We start from the raw sequence: 27,068 nt of genomic DNA on the forward strand, positions 1-27,068 counted from the left end.
CACCAAGTAGATCTTTCACGGGAATTAGGGTCGCCTGGCAAGAATGCAGGCTCTCAGCGCAAACCGCAATGCTGTGCGCCCGGTCGCCAAGAGCACTCGCTCTGTGGTGTCGGTGGCCCGCCCTTTCGGCACCAAATGCGTGCGCCCAGCCCTAGGTGAGAGTTGTGGCAGATTGCGAAGGCTTCTTGACTCCGATAACTGACGCCTACACTCGCGAATGCGCCTGCACAGGCCGCGTGGCGCTGAAGGCCATGAACCAGCAGGCCACCGAGGAGAAGAGCGACACCAACAGCGCTGCTCGCCAGATGCTGGGCATGAAGGGCGCTGCCTTGGAGACGGACATCTGGAAAATCCGCGTGCAGCTTACCAAGCCTGTGACTTGGATCCCCCTCATTTGGGGTAAGGGGTCGCGGTCATCGGCTTCGGAGTTGGGGCAAAGGTCGCGGTCATCGGTTTCCTTGATGCACGCAAACCCAGAATTGGCGAGTGCCGACTGATTTTGTCGCCCATCGCCACAGGTGTTGCTTGCGGTGCTGCCGCTTCGGGCCACTACCAGTGGAACAACCCCACCCAAATTGCGCAGCTGCTGACCTGCATGATGATGTCGGGCCCCTTCCTGACTGGCTACACCCAGACCATTAACGACTGGTATGACCGCGAGATTGACGCAATCAACGAGCCCTACCGCCCCATCCCCTCGGGTAAGGAATGTGACGGCAGTTGTGGGCGCTGGGGGCGAGGGGGGAGGTTACGAACTGGGGAGGCAAGTGGCACGTCAAGGCTTGCGGCGTGGCGGTGGGGGCAGCCACGCCCTCACGCGGCGTGGGCGGGCAGGCACCAGCAGCCTGCTTGCGAGTGGGACGTCGGCCTCCGGAGCGCTGCGTGAACCCTCCTACCTCGCCCACGTTTCCCCGCTCTTTCCCCCGCCCCATCACCCCAAATTCCCGACCCAAAGCCCCACCCCACCCCAACCCCTCACCCTACCACCCCACCCACCCCAACCCCCTCACCCCCAGGCCGCATCTCGGAGCGCGACGTGATCGTGCAGATCTGGGTGCTGCTGCTAGGCGGCATCGGCCTGGCCTACACCCTGGACCAGTGGGCCGGCCACACCACGCCCGTGATGCTGCAGCTGACCATCTTCGGCTCCTTCATCTCCTACATCTACTCGGCGCCGCCGCTCAAGCTCAAGCAGAGCGGCTGGGCCGGCAACTACGCGCTGGGCTCGTCCTACATCGCGCTGCCCTGGTGGGCCGGCCAGGTGCGGACTGGGGGGGGGCGGCGGGGTTGCAGATACCAGCTGAAAGGAAACCGGGGGCGGGATGGGAGGACTCGGGGGCTTGGAGGGCCGCTGCGGGGCGGGCGTGTGAGCGTGGTGGAAGGCACGAGGGATGGGAATGGGATAAATAAAGGGGAGGAAGGAAGGGAAGGGCTGCAGGAGCGGAGTGATGGGTACGGACGCAAACAGCAAGGTAATGCTTCCATCACGGAGATGGTTAGCACTGGGATTGTTTGGTCAGGAAGACGGGGCACCGCAAGCGGTGGGTGCCGCTGGCGTTGGGCTGGGACAGGGGAAGACGTCGGCAAGTGGCGGGGGCAGGGGTACGGTAATCAGGTGTCGGCTGGGTAAATCAAGGGCAGCTTGGCGAAGGCGTGAGCTGGTGGTTGCCCCGCCATACCGGGCCAACCTTCACTGCGCTGGCGTCCTCGTCAGCGGGCAGGCAGTGGGTGAATTGAGTGCTGTGCTGTGCTGTGTGGATCCTTGAGCGGGGCCACGGCGGTTGCTTTTGGAACAGCGTAGGGGCAGTGGATGGTCGACCGCGCCCACCCCCCTGAAGGCACCCTGCCCACACATGCCAATGATGTGCCGGTTGAGCTCCCACCAGCTGTCTGAACAGACGGAACCGACAACGCTGTGTGGCATGGCTGCTGCCCCCAGGCGCTGTTTGGCACCCTGACCCTGGACGTGATGGCTCTGACCATCGCCTACTCGCTGGCGGGCCTGGGCATTGCCATTGTGAACGACTTCAAGTCCATTGAGGGCGACAGGTGCGGGGGCGGGGGCAGCAGCAGGCATAGGAGTAAGGGCAGTAGGTAGGGCAAGCAGGTCGGGGTTGGTGTAGTTGTCTTGTCTTGATCCGGACATATGGCGGCAGCAGGGCGGGCCCTTTTGAGTTTCGACCGGGACAGCTCTCGGTTTCTTGGCACCTGTCGCCCACTCAACACCCCGCCTGCAACTCACCCCACCTCCTTGGCCCCGCTGCCGCTCCCCTCCCCCACCTTCACCCGCTCTCCCGCCCCGCAGGCAGATGGGCCTGCAGTCGCTGCCGGTGGCGTTCGGCGTGGACACGGCCAAGTGGATTTGCGTGTCCACCATCGACGTGACGCAGCTGGGCGTAGCTGCCTACCTGGCCTGGGGGCTGCACGAGGAGCTGTATGGCGCGGTGCTGCTGGCGCTCATCCTGCCGCAGGTGCGTGCGGGGGGCGGCCGGGCGTTGGGGGCGAGGGGACGGGGGGGAAAGGGGGAGCGAGGGGATGTGGGTGTGATGGAGCAGGGCAGGGGGAGTTCGGGTGTGGGGGTGTGGGGTGGGGATCGCGGTTTCCAGTTGCGGAACCGGGATGACCAGATAGACCGGGGTGCAAGTGAACCTTGGAACAGAAAGAGGTTGCGGCTGAGCGGGATAAGGGGAGGCGAGGTGCTCGGGCTGTGGAAGTGGGAAGATGGTCTGGGAAGGTAGGCAGCACGCTCGGAGACCTGCTTGGGAGGACGAATCTTTTACCGTGTGGTGATGGGTGTGGTGACGGCAGACCGCTGGCAGAATGACGAACTGGGTTGGGGCATGTTACGGGCAGGGGACTTTGACGGATGGACCTGGGACCTTTCGCAAGGATAGCTGGGCTCAAGCCGCGGGAAGCGCGGATTCCACACAAGCAGGTCGTGGGGCCTGACGCAAGTGCCCACCCGACTGAGCCCACTTGGACTGACTCTTTGCTCCCTCTCCTCCCGACCTCTCCCCCTCTCTCCTCCTCCCCTTTCTCCTCCTCAGATCTACTTCCAGTACAAGTACTTCCTGCCCGACCCCATCGCCAACGACGTCAAGTACCAGGCCTCCGCGCAGCCCTTCCTGGTGTTCGGCCTGCTCACCGCCGGCCTGGCCTGCGGGCACCACGTCAACGCCGTGGCCGCCGCCGCCTCCGCCGCCGGCGCCCTGTAAAGGCGCTGTGGGCTGGAGCCGGGAGCACGTGGGCGCGGGCGGAAGCCGAGGGGGTACCGGGAAGACATGCATCGTCAACTGTGGCGTGTGCCTGAAGTGAGAGCGAGTTTGGGAGCAAGGCAGTGGAGGTGGGAAGGGCTAGGGAGGAGGAGCAGGCGGAAGGGAAGTGTGGAGGCAGCGTTTGTGGGCTGGAATGCCCGCAGCGGCACAACACATGGAAGCGCATTGCAAGCGCGGTAGGCGGCAAAGTGGCATCCATAAAATGGCCGGATCAGCGCTTTAGACGTTACTGATACGTGCTCTGACACGTGTTTTAGGGCGGGTTGCAGGTTAGGCTTCAATGTTTGTGCGTGGGCGCCTGTGCTGTGTCGCATACTGCGTGCGGGCGGTCCCGTCCTCAGCGGGCTGGCCCCGCACGGCGAGGATCGGGCGACGCACCTGGCGCCAATCTAGCGTAGATGGGGGGATCTGAATGTGCTGAACGGACACTGACGGACCATGACGGGGTGTGCGACTCATCCCAGATGAGATGAGCGCGGATCGAACGGGATCGGGGCATGGCTTTTTGCTTCGGTCGGGGGTCAGCATGAAGCACCCCTTGGCTACAGGTGGGGTGCGGTATTGTGGAACAAGCTGGCCGCAAGCTGCCACCACACCCGAGGCAACACGAATCCAGTCATAACCCTGCAGTCATAGATACCTCATATGGTCCTTAACATGATACTAGGATGGCAGGAGTGCACGCGAGGTCCCGTGGGGGAAGGGCACGGGCCTTCAGTGGAACGGCAGAACGCGCATTTCGCCACGGAAGTGCGGTATTGTGGAACGGGCGGGAACTCCGTCATGGCGCTCCGCATCGAGCCCATACCCGGTGACTGGACTCCTTACACCCAACCTATGCCTGCACAAGCAAGGTTTTCGTGCTCGCTGCCCTGTATGAGCATGTTGCTTGAGCATTCAGCACCAAGACGCCAACATGGCATGGCGCACCGCGCGGGAGCTCGGGAGCCCAACCATGGCATACCGCGCTGTAGTCCTTCCACCATGTGATGTTCTTGGGCAAGTGCAGATGTCTGTGGCGCTATCTCAGGATTTTGTGACCGGCACCGAGCGGTTCCGGTGACATGTTTTCGGTGATTGTCCCCGTTTCAGTGATCGCAGCAGCATTTTGGCTGCTTCTTAGGTGATCTCATACCTTAATATAAGCCTGACAAGGATTGGCGCACGCAGTAGTGCAATCAAAGTTGTTAACTCGGCAGCATTTTAAGCATGCAACATGTCGCCGACGCCACGTCGCCGAACCCGAAACTAAGTAGCGGGACTTCTAGGGGTAGCCTTATGCTTGCCCAATCCCGGCGGGGGGCTTAATTGGAGCAGTGCGGAGGGCGGGGGAGCGCTTGTTCCACAATACCGCTGTTCCACAATACCGCACCCCACCTGTACAGTTGCAATTAAATCAGTTGCACATCGCTGGCCCTGCGGGTCTGGGCCAGCCTGCTGCTATGGCACTGGTTTCATTGGGCATCGCTTTGGAACAGCAGCATCCCATAGGCGGTGCAGGGTGTGCAAGCACGGTGTGCAAGGAAGAGGAAGAGCCGACGTGAGAGGGGCGCGGGAGAGGCGATCACACAGCCATGGCAGGGCAGACCACAGGGTGAAGGTGTGTATTGTATCGGCCGCGGTCAGCGTTTTCCTGGAAGTAATAATAATTAGTCCACGGCCGCGAGTCGCATATCCAAACAGGCCTCGGACTTGCGTCTAAGTTGCTGGCTGAAGAAGGCATCGCCCGCCGTCTGGCGGAACTGACGCGAGGAGCTGCTGCAGATGTTCTAAGAGAAGATGGCTGCCTCCCACAAGCGACAGCGCCGCGCTCTCCGCGACGCGTTTCCTCGGAAGCTGAACCTCGACCTGACGGCAGAAATTGAGTCCCTGAAAGCAGCTGTGGAGGCTCTCCAGCGCACGTTCGCAGAGAGAGAGGCAGACCGGCGGTCGGTTCTGCTGGGCCAGCTCGCGTACACAGTGGACGCCATCGCCACCTCCTACGTGTTCGGTGCTGGTAGCAGACCCATTAACTTGAGCTACATCCAAGACGCTGCGGAGGACGACGCCGCAGTCGCGGAGCGGTGGCAGCAGGTCGCCACATTCGCGGAGCAGCAGGGCGTATCCATCACGCGGCTCATCCAGCGCAGCAGCGCGTTGCGGTCACGATTCCTCAGCGTGGCGCACGGCTCCCCGGACGAGCTGGACAGCACCACGCCGGACCAGCTGCGTGAGTGGGGCACCGCGTCCTATGCCAGCGCGACGGAGACGCTGCTGCGGTTCCTGGAGCCCCTGACTTTGGACGGCAAGCCGCTGCGGCCGCGGCAGGACGTTGCGACCATCTTCGCGGCGGTGCTGTGAGGTGCGGCGTGACCGGGTGTGTTACAGCGGGAGCAGTACAGGTGTTGCCACGAAGTGCGCGTTAGGAACATGCGTGGTGGGTCGATGTGCCTCCGCCCGAGGCATGAGGTATCCTTGCAGCAGCACCACTGGCCTAGCTGTGCCGCCGGACTGCCTCTCGACTGAGCGCGGTGTCCCCCAACTCCCAAAGAACTGGATTTGTGGCCTCTCACGGTGATTGCTTTTTGGTGTGCATCCAACCCGTGCAGACCGCTCCTGGTCGCTGTGGCGTGTCGTCAGGCCCCGACAGCGCATCTAGCTTACGTGCGCGGTGGATGTAGACGGTCCAGACCGCTCCTGGCGCCGGTGATTTTAGACCGTTTGTTCGTGGTGGTGTTGAGGAACACCGGTTTTTGCAGTTGTAGCTGTTGTCGTCGTGGTGAATCAGGGCTTGTCAGTGGACAGGTAGCAGCTCTTGCCGTCCGTGTGGCCGTAGTAGGTCCCCTTGAGGTCCCCCGCCTTGAACATGACCGACCCCGGTGTTGTGGGCGTGACCGTCCTCCTTCCCAAGACCTTCGAGCTCTACCCGAACGTCGAGTTCAAGTACAGTACTTGAACTCGACGTTCGGGTAGAGCTCGAAGAACTTGGGAAGGAGGACGGTCACGCCCACAACACCGGGGTCGGTCATGTTCTCCATATTGGACCCGTATTTGCTGTGGAGAGCCCGGCGTTCCTCCTTGGACGTTGGCATGTAGTGCTTCTGCAGCCCTGCCTCCTCCAGGCGTCCCGCCCACTTCTTTGACCAGGCGTAGCTGCCCTGAGGACTGAGGGTGTGTAGCCGGATAGCTGGGTCCTTGCCTTTTGCAAGCTCAAACCACTTGGCGTTGGTCTCGGGCCCACTTGTTTAATGTTTGGGGTTACCGTAGCTCCGCATGCGACATGACCGCCAGGCCTCAATCTGACGAATGTTCTTTCCAGTACTTTCTGTGGCGTGTCGTCAGGCCCCGACAGCGCATCTAGCTCGCTTGCGTGATGGATGTAGACGGTTTAGACGACAGCAATTTGGGCACACGGGCGGGCGCTTGGCCAGGTCAAGCTCGCTGCATCACACCAATCCGCCCGTTCAGGCGAAGAAGCTGGAGGCGCCGCCGCCGCCGCGCCCACACCTGGCAGTGGCACTCGGCGCAGGCGGGCATGTTGGGGTGCTGCCGGTGCGTGCCCTGAGCGCACAGCCTCTCGGGGTCGGGGCCACCTGCGAGGTGGCGTAGGGTGCGAGTGGGTGGCCAAGGAGCGCGCGCCCACGTGGGCAGGCGCAATGACGCCATGGGAGCCTGGTCTTGCGGTGAGTATATTTTTGTGTTGTGTTGGAGGTTATGCTAGAGGGCACCAGGACAGGCGTGAAAGAGGACACAAGGGAAAAAGACAACGAGAGTGTTTTGCGTTTGCGTGTGTAATGGCAGCAGCTACACTGCCGGCAGGTTGCAGGCACGTTCACTAGCCCAATCACCACCACGACGCAGGCCATCGCCCAGGCCCGACACCCACGCATCCCCGCCCCTCACCCATCCAGCTCTGGATGTTGGAGCCGGCGGCAGCCACGATGTTGCTGGCGACCAGGTGATAAGGTGGTTGGAGCGAGCGCTCAGACACACGGCGGGGCAGGTGGAGGTGTGGCGTGTGCGTGACGGGAGAGGAGCCTGAGAGCAAGGGAGCGGAGGCGGGCACGGCCAGGGGTGATGCGGAGGAGGAGCACGCGGTAGGGAAGCGCAGAGGCAGCGTTTGCGGGCTGGAATGCCCGCAGCGGTACAAGACAGGGAAGCGTATTGTCAGACGGAGCAGATGGGCCGCATGGTGAACTGTCAGATTGCATTGGTTACAAGAGGGACTTGCTGACGCGAGTCGCGAGCGACATCTGCTCTGGACCTCAGGGACGTGCCACCTGCAACTGTCAGCTGGATGGTGGCCGGGTCAGCGCTCTAGACGTTACTGATACGTGCTCTGACACGTGTTTTAGGGCGGGTTGCAGGCTAGGCTTACATGTTTGTGCGTGGGCGCCTGTGCTGTGTCGCATACTGCGTGCGGGCGGTCCCGTCCTCAGCGGGCTGGCCCCGCACGGCGAGGATCGGGCGACGCACCTGGCGCCAATCTAGCGTAGATCTGAGTGTGCTGAACGGACACTGACGGAGTGACGGACCATGACGGGGTGTGCGACTCATCCCTGGTGAGATGAGCACGGATCAGGACGGGACCGGGGCATGGCTGTAGGGTCGTGTTGCTTCGGTCAGGGGTCAGCATGATGCATCACTTGCAATGCAGTTGCACACCTTTGCACACTGCTGGCCTTGCTGCTGGCTCTGGGGTCTGGGCCCGCCTGCCGCCATGCATGGGGTTCATCGGGCATTGCTTTTGGAACCGCTACATCCAATGGGACTGTAAGAGCACACGGACACGTGACGGGGCCAAAGCAGACCCAGGAGCTCGGGGCTTGAGGATGCGGGATGGAATCGTGCAGAGTGGCTGGTTGTGGCGTGCCTTTGAGCCATCTCTGCGAACATGCCTGTTCCCCTACAGTACCAAATCTATTTTAACAGTGTATTTGCAAACCCAGCCTCCGCCTGCTACTTTGTGTGCGCACCGATTCACCATCGCTTTGTAAGCAAAGATGCAAGCTTTGGTAACGAAACCGACACCACACGCATTCCTTCATCATGTCAATGACCAACTAATACCGTTCTTGCAAGTTCGCGGGCGATGCGCACTAAGACCTCGACATCATCGGAATGTTGCACTGCGCGCGTTGCCGCTGCCGCCGCTGGAGCTTGCACCAGTGAGTTTCCTTGCCACTGGGTCTACCTCACCGCTTCACTAGGGTCTCGCTCGTTCTGTCGCGATGACGGGGGCTGCCCCGTGGGACTGCCTCGGGTTTCCGGGCTGAGCACGCGGCGGGTACACGAACTGGGTCAGCTAAGACCTCGGCTGAGAGCACTGAGTCTTGCCATCCAGGGTAAGACGGAGTTGAAGGCACTGCCTACTGCAGCAGGCGCACGCTCCGTGCCTCGCTCCGAGCCCCCAGCACCCCTCCCCCTTGGCATCCCTGCCCATGCCACCTGCCGTTCCCCCCTCTGCCTTTCCCCCTGCCTCCCCCCCCTTGCCCCGCCTGCCCCCCCCTTCCTGCAGGTGTTTGGACACCCGGGCGCGCTGACCGGAATCGCCTACAACAGCGCCGTGTTCGGGCTGGGCTACAAGGTGCTGCGCAAGGGCCTGACGCCGGCGGGCGTGGCGCACGCCTGGTTCCTGGGCTCGGCCGTGTTCGCGGCGTTCGGCGCGGGCGGCTACATGCTGGTGTGCCTGTACTTTATATTCGGGACGCTGGTGAGAGAGCGTGAGCGCAGTTACGCCATACAGGAACACGGAACGAGTGCGTGAGTGTGGGTGAATGTGTGACTGAGTTGCGGGCGTGTGTGCGTGCAGTCTGCTTGCTTTGGCGGCAGGCAAGTACGGAAGCCCCAGTTGCTGAGCAAAGAATGCAGGATAAGAGCCGGATGCACTGTACTCTCTTTGCGTGCACAGGTGACCAAGCTCAAGCTCGAACAGAAGCAACGAGAGGGAATCGCAGAGGCGCGGTCAGGGCAGCGCGGCCCTGTGAGTGGACTGATCTGCCGCCCTTGCACCCGCACTGCCGCACAGCGGTGTGCCTGTATGGCCACAGCAGCAACGGGGCTCATGGGCTCGGCTTGCAGCGACACCCTGTACCCTTCTTGATTTACCTTTCGCACCTGTGCCCCGCCACCGCTTTGAATGTCTGACGTGTATGCAGAGCAGCGTGTGGGGCTCCGGTATCGCGGGCGTGGCCTGCGCGCTGCTGGCACTGGGTACCGGCAACTTCGAGCTGTGGCAGGTGGGCAGGACCTAGCGCATCTCCTGTCCCCGTGTCGCTGTAGAGCACAATGGGAAGATAACGCGCAGTTTGATGCGGCTTGGTGCGGTGCAACGCTGCTGCGTCCGCAGTCCGCATGCCTGTGCGCCAGGAAAGCACACGGGGGAAGGGCTGACTGTGTGCCCTGACGTGCATGCGTGGGTGTATGTGCTGAAGAGCAGAAGGAAAACAGAGCGCAAAGCCCTGATGTGCATTGTATTAAAATTATGTGGGTGGGTGTGCAATCGGGCCTTGCAGATCGGCTTCGTGGCCAGCTTCTGCAGCAAGCTGTCCGACACGGTGTCCAGCGAGGTGGGCAAGGCGTACGGCAAGACCACCTACCTCATCACCACCTTCCAGCTGGTGCCGCGCGGCACGGAAGGCGCGGTCAGCGTGGAGGGCACGGCGGCGGGCATCCTGGCGGCCTTCCTGTTCTCGGCGGTGGCGCTGTTGGCCGGGCAGGTGCGGTGGGGTGATGGGGCCCGTGTTTGTTGATGGGCGCCTAGAGGGGTGGGCCAGCAGTAGCGAGCTATGGACGCGGCGGTTACAGTTGACGCGCGCGCTGGGCTGCTTCCGGGTCACACTCAATCGTCTCCCACTTACGCCATCCATGACTGGCCACCACCAACACCACTGTTGACAACGTCGTCGCCGCACTCCGTTCAGGTCCCTGACCTGGCGGCTGCGGGTGTGGTGGGCGGCGCCGCGGTGGTGGCCAACCTGGCGGAGAGCTACCTGGGTGCCAGCGTGCAGGGGCGGCTGCCCTGGCTCACCAACGACCTGGTCAACATGCTGCAGATCAGTCTGGCGGCGGCGCTGGCGGTAGCGGCGAACCAGGCGCTGCTAGGGTAGAGGGAGGAGCAGGGGCGGGTGGGTTTTGGGAGGGAGGTGGGGAGATGTGAATATGTGATGGCGGTGGCGGACAGTTCCGGATGGTGCGTGTCCTGGTAAGGGCGCAGAGGCAGAGGCGCGCAAGCGCAGTGATACGGTGCGGGAGCGCGCAGGAGTTGAAGGATGGCGGCATATTGCGAGTGGAGACGGGAGGGTGTGGCGCTGTGGTGTAGATTGGGCTTTCGTGCAACGGCGGCAGCAATTCTGCCTGAGGCACAAGGACATCAAAAGGATGCTTGGACTGCGCAATGGCCCACAATACGGTGACGTTCAAGCTTTGCTAGCCCCAGGCTGCTAGGTCCAGTTGCGGAGTTACCCCTGCAGTGCCGTGCTCCCTGAGGTAATCGATGGCGCCTCATGCTAATGCTGCAATGCCGGCTTGCGGTGGCCACCAGGGTTCTCCAGCCAGGAGCAATCCAGGACTTTTTAGGGGTTAGGGCAAAAAGCGCAGGAGATTTTTTGGGGATCCCTCCTGCGGAGCAGGAGGGATTAGGCCCCCGCCAGGGGGCCGCTCCTGGCATGGGTAGGAGGGCCTGGCGGGCCCTCCTCCTGGCTGCCAGGAGCATTTCAGGCTAAGACCATAGGTGCACTCCTGCACCCCAAGCAAGGGCCCGAGGGGTCGAGGTGTCCCCATCGACAAGAACGCATTCCTCAGCAAAACATGCATGTTTTTATGGGGTTTGGGGGGCTGATTCTCGCGAAATTTCTCGGGCTAGGGGAGAAGCCCGGGCTAGGGGGAAAAACCCCTCATCCCTGGTCGGTACAAATGGTGGCATATGGCGGACTGTCCCTTCTTTGTAATATCGCAACCATATGGCAGCGACGGGGCGTCAGTATTTATGGGCAAGCACAACGGTGCAGTGGTTAGGTGAAGGAGCTCTGCTTTTTGGTTACCGTGCATTGCCTTGCCCATCGCATAGCGCTAGAGGAGGGTGGTGACCTGACGCTGGCGAATGAGTTGGACCTGGAGGAGCTGGGCTGGGGTTCTGAAGGTATACGTGGCTGTACGTGGTGGCGGAAGTGAAGCGCACGTAACATGACTGAGGCCAGCTATCCAATGGGGCTGGGAAAAAAATTTACATACAGGAGTAGCTGGGGCAAGCGCTCCTGGCGCGCAGGAGATTTTAGGGCCCCCGCAGGGGGCCCTTCCTGGCTGCGCCAGGAAGGGGATCGGGGCGTACTTCATACATGGCAGGGGTTTTTAGAACGCCCGTGTATAACCCTGGTGGCCACACACGAAGGGCTGTTTCTCTGTGGGCCGGAGCTGGTCCCTTATTGCATGGGTCCGGGCCTCCGGGGCAGCCCTGCCGGTCGGCCTGTCCCTTCTTGTAGTGTCACATTCACACCGAGGCAGCTCACGCTGCTGCAAAAGGCGTGTATAAGCAGCAGGTGATACTGCGGTTGTTCATCAGCAACCTGGCCCCCTGGCCCATACACGCGGGGTCCTCGCCCCAAACAGGCCCGCCACGTCATACCTCCCGTGTCCACCGACACACCTCCGTTGAGTGCACGTGCACCCGTTCTTAACCCTCAGGCAGCATGCGCCCCGCACAAACCAGCCGGAGTGCCGCCAGTCCGCGACATGTACCCGTGCTAATTCCACATGCCAACTCGGACCACCAAACCCAAATCTCATTCTACCCTTGCACTAGACACGCTCTATGGGCTCTCCGACGCCGCGCGTCATTTTCATCCTGCGTGCGTCTACCGTGCCACAGCGGCAGGCTGCCCAGATCCACGCCATGTTGGCAGCTCCGCCGCCCTCCCGTGGGCCCTTGCCGCCCCGGCCGCGACCTGCTGCCGATGCGGCCGTGCAACAGCGGCGGCGTGTGCCAGTGCCGCGCGCCTACTTGTCCTCCTTGCCCTCCTCCTCCGCCGGCACATCCTCCACCCACGACGCCTCCACCACCTCCCGCACGCGCCGGTTGTACTCTCGCCTGTGGAGGTCGCGCACAGCAGCAAGCCTCGTCAGCATCCCCGGCGGCTGGATGCCCCATGAAAAAGTGCACCAGTGCCGGTTGAACTGCTCACAGGAGGGAGCCGAGCTGCCAGCCCTGCCCCTGGGCCGGCGCTGACCCACATGCAGCCTGCAGGCTGCGGGACCGTTGCAGGCCTGTCACCGACACCAACACGCTGTGCCCGGCCGTGCACACGACCACGTGCCGTTGCTTTGGCAGCGGCCCAGCATTGTCGTTGCCCCAGCCACCAGGAGCCGAAGCCATGTACACGCGTACGCAAACCCCACGCTCAATAGTGCAACGTGGCCACGCATATCCGCCCGAGCTCCCCCTGGAATTGGTATCGGACAACCTCAATCCCCGCCCCCCCCCTTTGAAATGAAAATGACTATTCCTCCCGTGGGTTTGGTTCTAGGTTCTGGGTCGCGGTGAGCTCTGGGTCAGGTTTCAGATAGCCGCCTCCCCCTCCCCTGCGCGCACCTGTTCTCGTTGTACAGGCGGGCCGCCTCTCCGTTGGCCGGCGAGTTGGGGTTGGGGTCGGACAGCAGACTCTGCGCGACACAATCGTAAGGGGGTCAGAAGGGTGTCACAGTGCCCTGATGTCCGTGGCGAAAGGCCGGCGCGTGGGGGTGCACTGCCCAGACATGCAACAGTAGGCGGTGCAGTGTGTGGGAGTAGGCGCACGAGTGGGGTGCGACACGGTCCCGATCCAACCCTGTAACGCCAATGGGCACGTGGGGCACCCGCAGGCAAAGCACCCGCGCTGCTGCCGGCACCAACCCTCCCTGACGCATGACCTGGGGCTCCCATTCCCACGCATTCACCAGCCTGGTGTGTGTGCCGCCCAGGCGCCCGGCTAGCCATGCGGCAGTTCACCCCTCTGGACTCAAGCCCCCGCCTGGGGCGGCCCTGTCCGTCACGCTTTCAACACAAACAGCGCTCCCGAGCCACGTGGAGGGTTGCGACAGCGGCGTTCCCTCCGCCACGCTTTCAACACATGCAGCTGCGCGTGGATGCCAGGATGCGGACGCCCGGATGCGGACGCCGCATCCCGTCCGGGCGAGGCCGGTATGCGGTGCGGTGTACACATCCGCAATATCCACGATTCCCCCTGCACCCACTGCCGCGTTCCCACCTGGATTGACGTCAGGATGGCCGCAACGTCGTAGATGGGACTCCACTGGTTTTGGAGGATGTCCAGGCAAATGCTCCCGTCCGCATACACTGCACGCACATCGGGTGTAGCGTTGTTTAAGCTGTAGCGTTAGCAGATGCGCTGAGGGTTGCAGGGGCGGCCGTGGGAAGCTGTGGGGCGTTGGGGGAGGCGCGTGCTCACCGTTGGGGTGGAACAGCTTCGTCTTGAACTTGACAGTGGGCGCCTTATTAGGGTACTCCTCCGAGAACTCCATCGTCAGCTTGAAGGTGCCTGAAGGACGCAAAACCAAGTTAGCTTTTTCCAAGGTCAAGCGCGCGAGCTGAAAGCGCCAGGCGCGAGCTGAGAAGCTGCGCGCGAGCATTTCCCGGGCCCACTGACGCCCCAACGCTGCTCACCGCCATCCCACGGTGTGTCCTCTGGCCCAAAGATAACGCAGTTCCATTGCATAATGTTGTCTGGGTTAGGGCTCCCATTCACGCCTTGAGGCGGGTCCGATGTCAGTCGGCGGAAATCCCGCATTAAGCGCTTCCTTGCTGGCGTGCTCATCTTTGCAACTGTTGACGCTGTTCGGCTTTTCTCCTCGTCGGCGAGCTCCAATCGCTGGCGGATTTCAGCCTTTTGGCCAAACTATACGCGGGTCTCAGGCCCAAGCTACTTTTTGATAAGCCGGGGGTGAGCCTCAGCACTTGGTGGCCACCCCCGCACCAGCCACGAAAAGCCACAACACAAGAAGGAGATCGATTAGGGCGCCAGGTTTGGCTCTAGAAGGCAAGAAGAAAGTTTGGGTCTAGGATACGCGGTGCGAGTATGTGGGGGAAACACAGCTGTAATAGGGGTGATTAGAGGGGTGACTAGGAGGTCAGGTGCGTCAACCAGCTCAATTGTAGTGTGCCGTACGTGTCGTTGGTGCGAGTCATGTGGCCGCGGCACTCCGGTGGCAGGCCGCCTCCGGGAAGCTTGCCTCGCCACCGGACTGACGCAAGAAGCTCACTTGCTGTGTGGGGATGAATGCCCACCGCACTCCACCCACACAACGCTCACCGCTCTCCCCTGCTCACCGCTCAGTGTCTCACTGCGTCGCATGCCTCCTCGCGCGAGCCAGAGTCTGTACACCAGTCAGCCCCGCCACTGCACGGCTCCATATGTGGTTGCCCTCTACTCTAGGCTCCAGGCAGTCCCACTCCTTGTAGGCCCTCCGCAGCAGGCGCCGGCTGCCGGTCAGCCACCGCCAGGCATGCCGCAGTTCCTTCAGCACCTTTCTTATTTTCCTGACCTTGGAGGAACTCCTCCGCCGTCCGGGTCCCGGGCACAATTCCGGCGGTCACGTGCCTCTGTGCCGCCCTTGCTGGCAGACCTCTGGTGCCAAGATGGCTGGTTCTCCACCAGCAGCTGCTGCTGTGGGCTCAGCGGCTGCCCGCTGTTGCGCGCCGCCCACGCCTGCTGCACCTGGAAAGCGAGGTCGTTCTCCAGCAGCAGGCGAGTCGTGTGTGCGGGCGGCCGCCTCGGGAAGCATGGCCCGCCAGGCCGCCACCGACCTGACGCAATCAGCTTACGTGCTGCGTGGGGATGAATGCTTGCCATCCTCCTATTATCGAAGATGCTTCCTCCGATCGACTGCTATCGGTGCAAGGCTATTGGTTGCCCTGGGTGCCGGACTGTGCGAGCTCCAACTCCAAGGCTCCGTGACATGCCCTCCGTACCAGGTGTTGAAGCGCGTGAGAGGTGCACGGCCTCACAAAGTTGCTCGAGACGGGCACGCTTCAGACTTGATAAAGCTTGAGCAGTCCATTGCAGGGGTCCATGTTGCGTGCGTTGTGCGACCCCGGAGAGTATGCAGGCACGGACATTGTGCCAATAGCATGAGGGGCTTGACCGAGCGGTCTATCTGTCCGGACTTGCAGCTGCTTACTCGATGCGGGCTTGGCGCGCATCCTCAGTCAAGGAGGTTCCTGACTAGCCGGGCGCCCCTAGCCGGCCCACGCTTAAGCGCGTGTCCATGTGCATGTGGACGCATTCTATGACCGTGTACTGAAAGCCCTGTTAATCTTGCATGCCTAAAGGGCCGGGGGAGGGGGGGTCGGGGGGAGAGGGCGTTTCAGGCGTGTTCAGGCGGCCCACCAAGGAGGCGAAGGCGGCCAAGCAGGCGGCCAGGGCGGCAGCGGCGGAGGCCAAGGAGGAGGCCAAGCAGGCGGCCAGGGTGGCCAAGGAGGAGGCGAAGGCAGCCAAGCAGGCGGCCAGGGCGGCCGAGGAGGAGGCCATGGAGGAGGCCATTGAGGAGGCCAAGCAGGCGGCCAGGGCGGCCAGGGCGGAGGGGGAGGCCATGGAGGAGGCCAAGCAGGCGGCCAGGGCGGCAGCATTGGAGCAGTGGGCGACAGCGGAGGCGGCCAAGCAGGCGTTCAGGCAGCGGCAGGCGGCGTTCCTGGAGGCGTTCAGGCAGCAGCAGGCGGCCAAGCAGGCGGCCAAGCGGCAGAGGCGTTGAAGATGAGAATTAGACAGGTGGGTGAGAGGAGGGTTTCGGCACGGCCGTCGGATGGGCGAGAGCCTTTGACTTTCTACTGAGCCCAGTGTGTATTTTACGACTGACACTAACTTATTGAACGAGAGCGTGCAGCTGCAAAACCTACCAGCAGCTCCAAGAAAGGAGTCCCGAAAGCCCTTTGCGCGAGAAATTGATATGCTTTCACCCTCTTAATAACACGTCAACCAAGTTGCAGCACTATGAGCTCTTTGCCTGAATCCGGCTGAATTTCGGTGCTGTGTTTCGGCACGCGCTCGTCGAGGGGGTGCAGCAGCTCTTCCATTTGATAAAATGACATGAATTAACTGGTTACATTGAAGTGGGGATCGTCAGGAAAACCGTTGGCGCACACGTCGGATTGGGCGTGCACACCCGATTTGCATCCTTCTTCAGTCCCGCTAGAAGCCCGAAGAAGGTCTGTTCACTTCACACAGACACCATGGCCCTTAAGAGCGCTACTCGTCTCCAGCGTGCTGCTGCTCGCAGCGAGGCCCTGGTCGCGGCCCTGCCGGCTAGCGTCCGCGCCAGCACGGTCGTCGCCTCGGCAATGCGCCAGGCGTTCTCCTCGGCGAAGCCCGCTGGCCTGACCAAGTCGGTCAGTGCCCGCAAGCCTGCCTCGGGCCGTGCTCTGAGCGTCAAGGTGTCGGCTGTGAACGGCTCTGGGCTCAAGGTCGACCTCCGCGGTAAGGCTTGACATCGACCCTTGTAGGCGTTACTCAATTTCCTGACTTGAGCCGATTCATGCAGGCAAGAAGGCCTTCATTGCTGGTGTGGCCGATGACCAGGTTAGTTCATAGTGGGCGCGTAAACGAGAACTTTTGCTTGCATGCTGTTGGCGTTTCAGGGCGCCCGGCGCCCCAGTGCTCCAATAGCATGTGCGAGGCACCAGTCAAGAGATCTGGTACAATTGAGCCAATTGGGTGCACTTGCAGGGCTTCGGCTGGGCAATTGCGAAGGCGCTGGCGGAGGCTGGCGCTGAGATCTCCCTCGGCGTCTGGGTGAGTGAAGCAGGAGATGCGGCAGCTGTATGAGAACGAAGCGGGGCCTCGGAAGTTGGAGTTGTCGCGTTGCCGGTCGACTGCCGAGTGCACAGGCGTACCGGGTGGGCTGGCGGGCTGCGTTTGGAGGAGGGCGGGGCCAGGGGCCGACAGCACACGTGGCTGCGCATGCGGCAGTTGCGTCAACAACCTGTAAAAGATTCTATGTTTCACTGCACTTGCGCGCGAGCATAGGTTTGGGTGTTTCCAAGCGGGGGCAAGGCGCGGGGTTTGCTGTGCTCTCGGATGGGCCCACGGAGCCTCAGCGGCACACCTGCCTGCACCCTCATCCGCCCTCCCGGTGCATGCGCGCGTTGCAGTTGCCGCGGTGCGGCTGCTGCCCTGCCAACCTCTTTGCCACACCCCTGCAACACACACACCCCACCAGCGCCTTCGCTGTTCTGCCACGCCCGTGCCTCGTCCGCCCCTCACCACCCCTCCCCCTCCTCCTCCCTCACCTCCTCCACCCCCTCCCCCTTCACCCCAGGTGCCCGCGCTCAACATCTTCAAGACCTCTCTGGACAAGGGCAAGTTCGACGAGAGCCGCAAGCTGTCTGACGGCTCGCTCATGACCTTCAGCCACATCTACCCCATGGACGCCGTGTTCGACACCATGGCCGATGTGCCCGAGGAGGTGAGAGGGGGGGGGCGAGGGGTGAGCGGTCCCCCAGGGTGGGGTCCGAGCGGGGGACATACATATTCCAGTTGGGTCAACTCACATCGGAGCAGCAGCCACAGCAGCAGCGGCGGCCACGGGCGGTGCCGCAGCCACGAGCGGTGCCACAGCGTGGGGCCGCCCGGGAGGTGTCCCACAGTGCCCGGCCGTATCCCCCGGCGCACTGCACTGGGCGGGCGGTGCCTCAGCCGGCTGGCCGCCACTCCCACAACCCCCACCCAACGCGCCCCCATCGCCACCGCCACCGCATGAGGGGTCTTGCCTGGACTGGAGCCCTCCGCCCCACCCCTTACATCCCTTCCACCCGCCATGCCCCACCTCACCCCACCCAACCCCAGGTTGCCACCAACAAGCGCTACGCGGGCAACAAGGCCTGGACTGTGTCTGAGGTGGCGGAGTCGGTGAAGAAGGACTCGGGCAACATTGACATCCTGGTGCGTGTGTGTGTGTGTGTGTGGGGGGTGATGAGGGGTGAGGGGGTGAGGTCGGGTAGGGCGGCGGAAGGGTTCGCTCCCCTAACTAATCCCATGTCAACCAGAACAGACATGTGGGGGGGGGAGCGGGAAATGTGTGTGTGGGGGGGGGGCATGTGCTGGGGTGGGCGGGGCTGCGGCAGTAGGCGGCGGCGTGTAGCTGGCTGGCCTGGGGGGGGGGGCTGGCAAGTGTGTGTGTGGGGGGGGGGGGGAAGATGCTGGGCGGGGGTTGAATGCTGGGCGGGCGCGCAGGGAGTGGCGCATACCGCAGACGCCACTGCCGTCACCGGCCACTCCATGCGTTGTGCCCTACCCGGCCTCCCACCCCCTCCCCCCACAGGTCCACTCGCTGGCCAACGGCCCCGAGGTGGTCAAGCCGCTGCTGGAGGTGTCCCGCAAGGTGAGCGGGGCGGGCGGGCGGGGGGCCGTGTGTGTGTGCGTGTGTGTGTGTGTGTGGGGGGGGGGGTGGGGGTTGGGGGTGGGGGGTGCTCCCCAGCACGACGAGCAGGTCCTGACACAGCCATCGCATCTGTGTGGGGGGTGGGTGGGGGGTGGCGGGATAGTGGTTTCCCACCCCGGGGCGGTTGGGACTAGCCTACGGATCATTCGGACGCGGGCGGATTGGGCGCCCAGGCAGAGTGTGCAGCCACCGGTGAGCGTGTTGCTGCTCGGGGGTTGGCACGTGGGCGGCACATGGTTTGGGTGGTTGGGAGGGGAGCGGCGACAGTGAGGCGGTACCCGCGCGTGCCCAGGCGCGCCCCGGGGTTGATGGGGTGATGGCCCACTGGGCATCGTGGGAAGCGGAGCGGCAGGGCGGCGCAGACTGCACTTGCGGGCTCAGTGGCGCTTGCAGCCGAGCAGCTGGCGGCGCGCAACCAGGGACTGCCTGTCACCCAATGGTCCCAAACCACAATGAATGCGGTTATGCGGTCCACCCTCCTATCGCTCCACATTCCGTCATGCCCCCCGCCCTCCGTTCCCCCCTCCTCTCGCCCCTCCTAACCTCCTTCCCCGCTCCGTCCCTCCCTCCCTCCTCCCCTCCTCCACCCCCAGGGCTACCTGGCCGCTCTGTCCGCGTCCTCCTACTCGCTGATCTCCATGGTGCAGCGCTTCGGCCCGCTCATGAACGAGGGAGGCGCCGTCATCTCGCTCACCTACAACGCCTCCAACCGCATCATCCCCGGCTACGGCGGCGGCATGTCCTCGGCCAAGGCGGTGAGTGCGGGAGCGAGGGGGGAAGGGGAGGGGTGGGGAGGGGGCAGAGGGAAGAGGAGGGGTGGGTTGTAGATACCAGCCCCAACAAAACCAAACCCAATGCAATAGAGCGAGGAGAGCGTGGCCGATGCTTGACAACGGAGTGGCACGCGACAGCACCGTAGTCCCCATTCCCGAAATGCACCGAGTGCCCAGGCTCCCAGCGAACATCCCCGTGGGGGAGGGGAGGGGAGGGGAGGGGAGGGGCGGAAGGGGAGGGGCGGGGAGGGGCGGGACTTGGGGTGTGGGGGCGCCAGGTAGGTGGCTGGGCAGGTGGGTTCATGTGCCCGAGCCCAAGCCCGTGGGGGCAGTCACGGGGCAGGGCGGGCATCTGGGCCTGAAGGGGGCTGGGGGGACCGTGCCGCTGGGTCGGGCCAAGACGGCGGTGCGGCAGTGAGGAGGGCGTCAGCGCGGGGCGCGGAGGCGCTGGGGGGGGCGTGTGGCGCCCGCGGCGTGCCGTTGTAGGTGGCGCGCACAGTGCTGTCGGCGGGCACGTGCGAGGGCGGCACGTGCAGGGACAAGGAGGCCACGCGTGGATCCTGGGAAGGGACATGGTGGTTTACAGGAGTTGACCGGGAGGGTGCCCTGGCCATGCCGTGGGTGGGGGCCAAAGAACCGCTGTGGTCCCGTGTCGTCTGAGCACACACACAAGCGTTGTGTAAGCATGCACACCCATGCGGTGCACCTGGGTGGGCCCACACGCTGCCTTCATGTGTGCCCTAATACACACATGCACACCTCCTGGCACACACACACACACACACCCCTCCCCCCTCCAGGCCCTGGAGTCCGACACCCGCGTTCTGGCCTACGAGGCGGGCCGCAAGTACAAGGTGCGCGTCAACACCATCAGCGCCGGGCCGCTGGGCTCGCGCGCCGCCAAGGCCATCGGCTTCATCGACGACATGATCCGGTGAGGGAGGCGGGAGCGAGGGAGGGGGGTGCGCGTGTCGGTGTACTGGGAAAGCACAAGGAGACAGAATGTGGGTCTATAGATGTGGGGGTATGTCAGTGCCATAGGACGAGTGGGGCGCGGGAGGTTCAAGTGACGGGCGCCGGGGCCTATCGCACAACCGCTCCCTACTTCCCGCTCTCCTGCTCCTCGACTCTCAACCTCTTCCCCTCCCTGCCCTTTGATTGCTACCGTCCACCAATTTCTTACTGAATGTAACCCCGCCCCACCCTCCCCTCCCCACCCTCCCCTCCCCAACCTCTGCTCCCTCCCCTCCCCTCCCTGCCCTCCTGCCTGCCCGCCCGCCCAGCTACTCGTACGAGAACTCGCCCATCCAGAAGGAGCTGGCGGCCATCGAGGTGGGCAACGTGGCCGCCTTCCTGTGCTCGCCGCTGTCGTCCGCCGTCACTGGCCACGTCATGTTCGTGGACAACGGCCTCAACGTCATGGGCCTGGCCGAGGACTCCAAGACCCTGGAGCGCTCGTAAACGTTGAGGAGGTGGCGGTAGCTGGTGAGCAGCTGGTGAGCAGCAGCTGGGGAACCGGCGGGAAGCTTGTGTTCTCAAGGGGTGGCGGACGGCTGTTGTGAGGGATTGCGGGAAGGATGTGCGGCACTGGTGGTGGAGCAGGGTGTGCTGCTGACGTGGTTGACGAGGCTGGGAGGCGGGGTGATTGGCGCTGCACGGCTTGCGACTTGCGGGCGCGGAGCAAGTAGCTCGCGTGGTGGCATTGCGGCCATCCGGTATGTTGTGCCGGCCGCGACGCGTGAGTGTTTCCACTTGGGTGCCCTCTCACCCTGATTGCCCTGGGGATTATTGAGGCGGCGAGCTGTGTGAGCAAGGAGCCAGGGCGGCGGGAATGCGTTTTTTTGTCGCAACCTCCCGCCCGGAAAACGTGAGACCAGAGAAGAGTACACGTGATGGAAAACGGCGAATGCCTGTAACATTGACACTGGTTCACGAAATGATGCTCGAGACTTCATGCCACGTGGCGGTCGCCGTTTGCAGCGGCACGCGCGCAACGTCACCACACCAGTTGAGGCACGGAAGCCCCGAGCTCTTAAACCCCTGCGAGTGACAGCACCAGGCCAGCCCTCCATCCCCCCTGCACCTCGGGCGGAGGGGTCAGTGGCCCCCGGGTCTCCACCTCTCTCCCCAACATGCCAAACTTCAGTCCAGGCCCCGCACTCGCGGAGCGTCACACCTCCCAGTTCCAGCCATCCGGTTAGCACCGGCACATCCATGGCCGCTCCCTTGCCTTCCCGATGCGTCCGTATGGCATGCCACATGCCCCGCGCGCTCGGAGAGCAGACGTCCAGATGAACAACCACCGCACCCGCTCACACTACAGTACCACACCCTCAGCGGCTCGCCCCTGTTAAATCCTTTCCTCGCCGTCCCCCAGATTCCACCATCCACCGTCCGGGGCCCTCCCTTCCCGCCTTGCATGGACGCCCTACCCCCCTCGCCAACCAACGAAAACAACAACCTGTTGCGTCGCCATCTTCCTTCCCTTCCTTTCTGGGTATCCTCAAGCTACCGTAACTCCCCCCCCGCCCCAAAACCACACAGCCACAACGCTTCAGATGGTGTTCCAGACCCCCGCCTGCCACCACTCGAGCGAGTCCTCCACGTCAGGACAGCCCGCGGGTGTACTCAGACGCCACAGGTTATCCGCGTGCATCACCCGCACCGCCACCAGCGCCGGCCCCGCCGCCGCCAGCTGCGCCTGCCAGCTCAGCAGCTGCTCGCGGCTGCCCGCCCACTCCGGCAGCCACACGCCGCGCAGCCCGCGCAGCGGCGCCAGCCGCATGAGCACCGCCTGCATGTGCATGTGCGTGTGCGTGCGTGCGTGCGTGGGTGTGTGAGAGAGAGAGAGAGAGAAACGCAACGGAAGGAAGTATGCAGGACAGTGTATGCGGCAGGGAAAGCGAAAATCGCCGGAACTGCAAACGTATGCCCCACCTTTCCCCGTCTCCAAGCATATGCGGCTGCAGTTTCTCCTTGCAGCGCGACTGGTTCCTTCCGGGATTAGTTCAAAGTCAACCCCGTCTCCAAGCCCAAGCCCCACGCCCCTTCCCCTCTCCTCCCCCATTCCTTTCCTGCCCCTTCCCTCCCTTCCTCCAAGATTGCCTACGCCTACCATTTCCTTAACCAATTACGAAGGTACCCCGCCCCCGCTCATTCGGTCCACAGTCTTCCGTGCATCCTGCACCCTTTCCCAACCATCTTTGCACACCGCTTTCCCAACCACCTTTACAACCCCCCTACCATTTCCTTACGTAGTCAATATTATAACCCGCCCGCCCCCACCTGCAGGCTGGGGCTGCACCGCGCCGTCACCTCCAGCTCCAGCCGCGCGCGCGCCTCCTGGCTGGCTGCCACGTTGGGGCACAGCGCCAGGCCGCGCAGGCCGGGGCCCAGGGCCGCCAGACGGGGGACGTCCTCCAGCCGCAAACAGCCGTCCAGACCCAGCAGCCGCAGAGACTGAGCGTGTGGGAGGGTGAGTGGGTGGGTGGGTTGGGGATGGGGATGGTGTTGGGGTTGGGGACTTGGGGTTGAGGATGTGCGGATGGGGGTTTGTGCGGGTAAGGAAAGAGGTGTGTGTGGGATGTGTGTGTGGGGGGGGGCAAAGAATAGGTGGGTGGGCAAATGGGTTTTGAGAGGCTCAATTGCAGCGAGATGCGTCGTCCGGGGGAGGCGGAGGCCGGGACCGTCAGAGGAGGCAAACGGCTTGCCATGCCGCGATACCGGAGTTGCTCCGGCCCAGTGTCGTGCCCATTCGAACAACAGCCAAATACAAACCCCCGGGATAGCACCCTGCCCACCTTGATCTGGCACAGCAGCTCCAGCTCGGAGTCGCTCAGCACCAGCCGTACCGCCGCCCGCCCGCCGCCCACAGCCGCACGCACCGCCGCCACCGCGGCGCCCGTGGTGACGGCCGCAGCCCGCAAGCGCGGACCCAGGTCCCCCAACACCCGCCCCATGCCGCCAGCGCCGCCACCACCTCCGGGTGCGGCTGCGGCTCCGCCGCCCACGGCCGCCGCCGCGCCGTTCGCACCACCGCCGCCGCCGCCGCCACCGGCCCCTGCGCCCGGTCCTCCTCCCGCCGCCCCACCGCCGCCGCCGCCGTTGATGTGGGCAACCAGGTCCCCCGGCACGTGGTCATCGATGTCGCCTGCTGCTCCCCCTCCTCCCCCTCCTCCTCCCGCTCCCCCGCCCAGGTTGAGCATGAGGCCATCAAAGGCGTTCACCAGCGCCCTCCGCCGACTGGAGGCGCCGTTGTGCACCTCCCTCAGTGTGGCCGCCGCCGCCGCCAGCCCGCGGAGAACACGCTCCGACTCATCACTGGCGCCGCCAGCCGCTGCCGCGGCCGCCGGCCCCGCCCCTGCGGCTAGCCTCAGGGCGGCCTGCGCCTGCGGCGCCGCCGGCCCGTGCGCTGCGTGCGGCGGGTGTTGCTGCTGCCTCACCACGAAGCAGTGCCGTATGACCAGCGTCTGCAGGCCGCCGCTGAGCGGCGCCGCCGCCAGCGCGCCCCGCAGCAGCGCCGCCAGGTCCAGCGGCGCAGTCAGCGTCACGTTGCTCAGCCACACGTGCTGCAGCAGCGGCGGCAGCGCAGGGGCCGAGCGCGGCAGCGCCGGCGGCGCCGGCTGTGTGTGCGAGGCGGCGGGCTCGGCGGCGCCTGCGGCGCTGTGGTGGGGGTCGGCTACCAAGCGCATGCGATGGAGGCACAAAGCGCGCAGGCCCCTGCAGCGGGGAGGCAGGGGGGGGGTTACATTCAAGAAGTGAAGGCGTAGGCAGGTACAGTAGCATAGTAGACGGGGGGGGGCATTCTGTGACCGGGCCCAAAGAGGCAGGGGGAGGCCACATTTCGCAAACATCGCAAGCTCAACTGAGCGGGCGGTTTCCCCAGTGATATCAGTTGCAGTATTTACATGAGCTAATCGTGATGGCAAGCGCGGGGCAAAAGCGTTCTGGGCTTCCGGCGACGGGGCGCCTCCCCGTATGTGGGGGGAGGCGCTGGAGCGCTTGACACACCGTGAGGAGGCACGCACGCAGGCACGCAGGCAAAACACACACAATGCCGCAGCCACCCCTGCCTGTTGCCCGCCCTCCGCCCAAGATGGTCTACCGTCTACCACTTCCTTAACTAGTCATGATTGTAACCCCCCCACACAACCCCCCCCCCCCCCCACACACACACACACACTGGGCGCCCACCTGGGCAGTGCGGCGCAGTGCACGGCCAGGTCGGTGGCGGCGGCGGCGGCGCCCTGGGCGGCGCGGTCCGTGCCGCCCAGCCGGTGGCCGCCGCCGCCCATACCGCCCAGCCAGTCGGGGAAGGCGGGCAGGTAGCCGTGCGGGCCGCCGCCCATACCACCCATACCACCGCCCATGCCGCCGCCCATGCCGACACCTAGGCCGCCGCCCATGCCACCCAGGCCGTCGCCGGCGGGGAATTCGGGGAAGGGCAGCAAGGGCGCCATAAAGGCGTTTGCCATCGCGTAGTTGAAGGGCGGGGGCTGGTGGTGAAGGTGGTGGGGGTGGTGGGGCGGGGGGAAGTTGGGCAGCGTCGGCATGCCGGGCAGGGCAGCCGCCACGCCCGCATGCCAGTCCTCCGCGCCCAGCCCTTGAAGCAGGTCCTGCGCCGCCGCCGTCAGCCCCACACCGCCGCCGCCGTTTGCACCACCGGCCCCGGCATCGGCACCAGCAGCACCAGCAGCACCCGCACCACCGCCGCCGGCCGCCGCCGCCGCCGGCCCGCCGCCGGCTGCGGCCGCGCCTCCAGCTGCGCCGTTGTGCCCAGGCGGCGGCGGCGGCGGCGGCGGCGCCCGGCGCGGCGGCGGCGGGCGCGGCGGCGCAAAGGGCGGCAGCATGTTTCCGTCGCCGTCGGCGGCGTAGGGGCGGCTGACTCGCAGCTGTGTGCGGCAGCCCAGGGTGAGGCTGGTCAGACGACTGAGTGCGGCCGGCGGCTGGCGCGGCGGCCCGACCAAGCTGAGCCGGCCGCTGCTACTGCCGCTGCCGCCACTGCTACTGCCGCTGCTGCTACTGCTATTGCCGGCGGTGTCGTCGCTGCTACAGCCCAGCAGGCCCAGCACGCCCAGGCTGAGGTCCTCGCTGCCGCTGTGCTGGTCGGTGACGTGCAGGGACTCGAGGGAGGGCAGCGCGCGCAGCAGGTGGCGCACCGCACTGCGGCAGGGCGGGAGGGCGGGCGGGCGGGCGGGCATGCAGTCAATGCACACAGGCAGGCGCACATGCATGCATGCAGTCGACGCTTGCGCTGCACCACGCAAGTGGCACACTTGCAAGGCTACCTTCGTTACCTTTTGCCCCCCAACCGTGCGCTGCTGGGGGTGGTCCCTCCCCCCCCTTAACTGGTCTTGAATGTAACCCCCACACACACTGTACCCACACCCACGCCCACACCCACACCCACCAACCCACCAACCCCCCCACCCCCCACCCCTACACCCCCCACCCCTACACCCGCCCACCCGTACACCCGCCCACCCCTACACCTCTACACCCCCACCCCCACCCTCCCCACCCCCACACCCCCACACCCCCACACCCCCCCCCACACACACTTTCTCTCACCCCGCCACCGGCAGCGGCTGGTCGTCCGACGCCAGGTCCAGGCACAGCCGCCGCAGCCGGCTCAGCCGCGTGAGGCCGCCCAGGTGCAGCGCCTCCAGCGCGCCCTCGTCAGCAGCCGCCCGCAGCCACAGCGCGGAGGAGCGCGCTCGGGCAGCCGCCAGCGCCGCCTCCGGCTCCAAAGGGAAGGGCCCGGGCGCGGCCGCGGCTGTGGCTGTGGGTGCGGCTGCGGCGCGGGCTGGTTTGGAAGGGGCGGCAGCGGCGCTGCCGTGCGGTCCCGCGCCCGCTGCCCCTCCTGTGGCCGCAGCCGCTGACCCGTCAAGTGAACCACCAGCACCAGCCCCCGCCCCCGCCTCCGCCTCCGCCACCGCCAGCAGCGCTTCCACCGTCTCCGCCAGCTGCGCCCGCGCCTCCAGCACCCGCACCGCCTCGCCCGCCGCCGCCGTGCCCGCCATCGCCCCACTGGTCAGCGCCGCCAGCGTGTGCGGCTGCGGCGCCGCCAGGCGCACCAACTGCCGCCGCAGCCACGGCGCGGCGGCGCGCAGCAGCGCCGCCGCCGCCTGCGCGGCAACCGCCACGGCATCTGCGCCTGCAGGCAGAGGCGGCAGCGGCGGCGCCTGGAAGGCGCCGCCGCGGCGGCGCCGCCGTGTGGTGCCGCCGCCGGCAGACGCGGCGGCAGACGCGGCGGCTGACGCGGCGGCTGAGGCGGCGCCGGGCTGGGGCGCTGCGCCTGAGGTGGAGGCGGGCCCGGAAGCTCCGCCGCCGGCGCCGTGGGCACTGGTGGGGGCACTGGAGCCGCCGGCGCCGGCACCTCGGCGGCTACCGGCGGCGCCTCCGTCTCCGCCGGCGGCGGCCGGCCCCTGCCCTCCAGCCGCTGCGCCTGCAATGGCACCGGTCGCTCCCCTGCCGGCGGCACCCCCTGCCGCGCCGCCTGCCGCGCCTCCTGCTGCGCCAGGACCACCACCCTGCGGCCTGAACAGCGGCAGCGGCGGTGTGAGGCCAAACCAGCGGCGGCCCGCGCCACCGTAGCCTCCACCACCACCTCCTC

The 27,068-nt window shown here is 65.0% G+C and overlaps 8 protein-coding genes across 8 annotated transcripts in view; 5 read left to right on the forward strand and 3 right to left on the reverse strand.

Annotated features, from left to right (window-relative positions):
• On the forward strand, positions 1–3,896 carry CHLRE_06g294750v5 (uncharacterized protein). Its single transcript, XM_001701536.2, has 7 exons — positions 1–155; positions 232–399; positions 519–701; positions 1,017–1,261; positions 1,940–2,049; positions 2,306–2,471; positions 3,048–3,896. The coding sequence occupies exons 1-7, from the start codon at positions 44–46 to the stop codon at positions 3,213–3,215; spliced, it is 1,152 nt and encodes a 383-aa protein (XP_001701588.1). The 5' UTR covers positions 1–43; the 3' UTR covers positions 3,216–3,896.
• Positions 3,897–4,668: 772 nt separating this feature from the next.
• Positions 4,669–6,100, forward strand: CHLRE_06g294776v5 (uncharacterized protein). The gene is made up of 2 exons (XM_043063485.1): positions 4,669–5,616; positions 5,864–6,100. Exon 1 carries the CDS (start codon positions 5,055–5,057, stop codon positions 5,613–5,615), a length of 561 nt encoding a protein of 186 aa, XP_042924191.1. The 5' UTR covers positions 4,669–5,054; the 3' UTR covers position 5,616; positions 5,864–6,100.
• Positions 6,101–8,178: 2,078 nt separating this feature from the next.
• CHLRE_06g294800v5 (uncharacterized protein) lies at positions 8,179–11,460 on the forward strand. The gene is made up of 6 exons (XM_001701534.2): positions 8,179–8,422; positions 8,773–8,967; positions 9,166–9,237; positions 9,413–9,493; positions 9,770–9,973; positions 10,178–11,460. The coding sequence occupies exons 1-6, from the start codon at positions 8,258–8,260 to the stop codon at positions 10,361–10,363; spliced, it is 903 nt and encodes a 300-aa protein (XP_001701586.1). The 5' UTR covers positions 8,179–8,257; the 3' UTR covers positions 10,364–11,460.
• A 6-nt stretch (positions 11,461–11,466) lies between these two features.
• CHLRE_06g294850v5 (uncharacterized protein) lies at positions 11,467–14,326 on the reverse strand. The gene is made up of 5 exons (XM_001701504.2): positions 13,912–14,326; positions 13,697–13,786; positions 13,496–13,584; positions 12,841–12,911; positions 11,467–12,339 (listed from the first exon to the last, which is right to left on the reverse strand). The coding sequence occupies exons 1-5, from the start codon at positions 14,060–14,062 to the stop codon at positions 12,249–12,251; spliced, it is 492 nt and encodes a 163-aa protein (XP_001701556.1). The 5' UTR covers positions 14,063–14,326; the 3' UTR covers positions 11,467–12,248.
• A 46-nt stretch (positions 14,327–14,372) lies between these two features.
• Positions 14,373–15,428, reverse strand: CHLRE_06g294876v5 (uncharacterized protein). Its single transcript, XM_043063486.1, has one exon. It carries the CDS (start codon positions 15,095–15,097, stop codon positions 14,777–14,779), a length of 321 nt encoding a protein of 106 aa, XP_042924192.1. The 5' UTR covers positions 15,098–15,428; the 3' UTR covers positions 14,373–14,776.
• A 110-nt stretch (positions 15,429–15,538) lies between these two features.
• CHLRE_06g294900v5 (uncharacterized protein) lies at positions 15,539–16,110 on the forward strand. The gene has a single exon (XM_043063487.1). The coding sequence runs from the start codon at positions 15,567–15,569 to the stop codon at positions 15,993–15,995; it is 429 nt and encodes a 142-aa protein (XP_042924193.1). The 5' UTR covers positions 15,539–15,566; the 3' UTR covers positions 15,996–16,110.
• Positions 16,111–16,208: 98 nt separating this feature from the next.
• On the forward strand, positions 16,209–21,381 carry CHLRE_06g294950v5 (uncharacterized protein). The gene is made up of 9 exons (XM_043063488.1): positions 16,209–16,717; positions 16,782–16,819; positions 16,967–17,032; positions 17,559–17,705; positions 18,086–18,181; positions 18,561–18,620; positions 19,274–19,435; positions 20,254–20,387; positions 20,737–21,381. The coding sequence occupies exons 1-9, from the start codon at positions 16,474–16,476 to the stop codon at positions 20,912–20,914; spliced, it is 1,125 nt and encodes a 374-aa protein (XP_042924194.1). The 5' UTR covers positions 16,209–16,473; the 3' UTR covers positions 20,915–21,381.
• A 1-nt stretch (position 21,382) lies between these two features.
• The window catches only part of CHLRE_06g295001v5 (uncharacterized protein), a 14,876-nt gene continuing 9,190 nt past the window's right edge, over positions 21,383–27,068 (reverse strand). The window contains exons 14-18 of the mRNA XM_043063489.1: positions 26,024–26,992; positions 24,647–25,615; positions 23,254–24,172; positions 22,739–22,912; positions 21,383–22,247 (exon numbers count right to left, since the gene is read on the reverse strand). Coding sequence (XP_042924195.1) covers positions 22,008–22,247; positions 22,739–22,912; positions 23,254–24,172; positions 24,647–25,615; positions 26,024–26,992 — 3,271 coding nt within the window. The 3' untranslated portion in view covers positions 21,383–22,007. The remainder of the gene's footprint in view (positions 22,248–22,738; positions 22,913–23,253; positions 24,173–24,646; positions 25,616–26,023; positions 26,993–27,068) is intronic.

The sequence above is a fragment of the Chlamydomonas reinhardtii genome, chromosome 6 (genome assembly GCF_000002595.2).
Source record: "Chlamydomonas reinhardtii strain CC-503 cw92 mt+ chromosome 6, whole genome shotgun sequence".
NCBI classification, from domain to species: domain Eukaryota; kingdom Viridiplantae; phylum Chlorophyta; class Chlorophyceae; order Chlamydomonadales; family Chlamydomonadaceae; genus Chlamydomonas; species Chlamydomonas reinhardtii.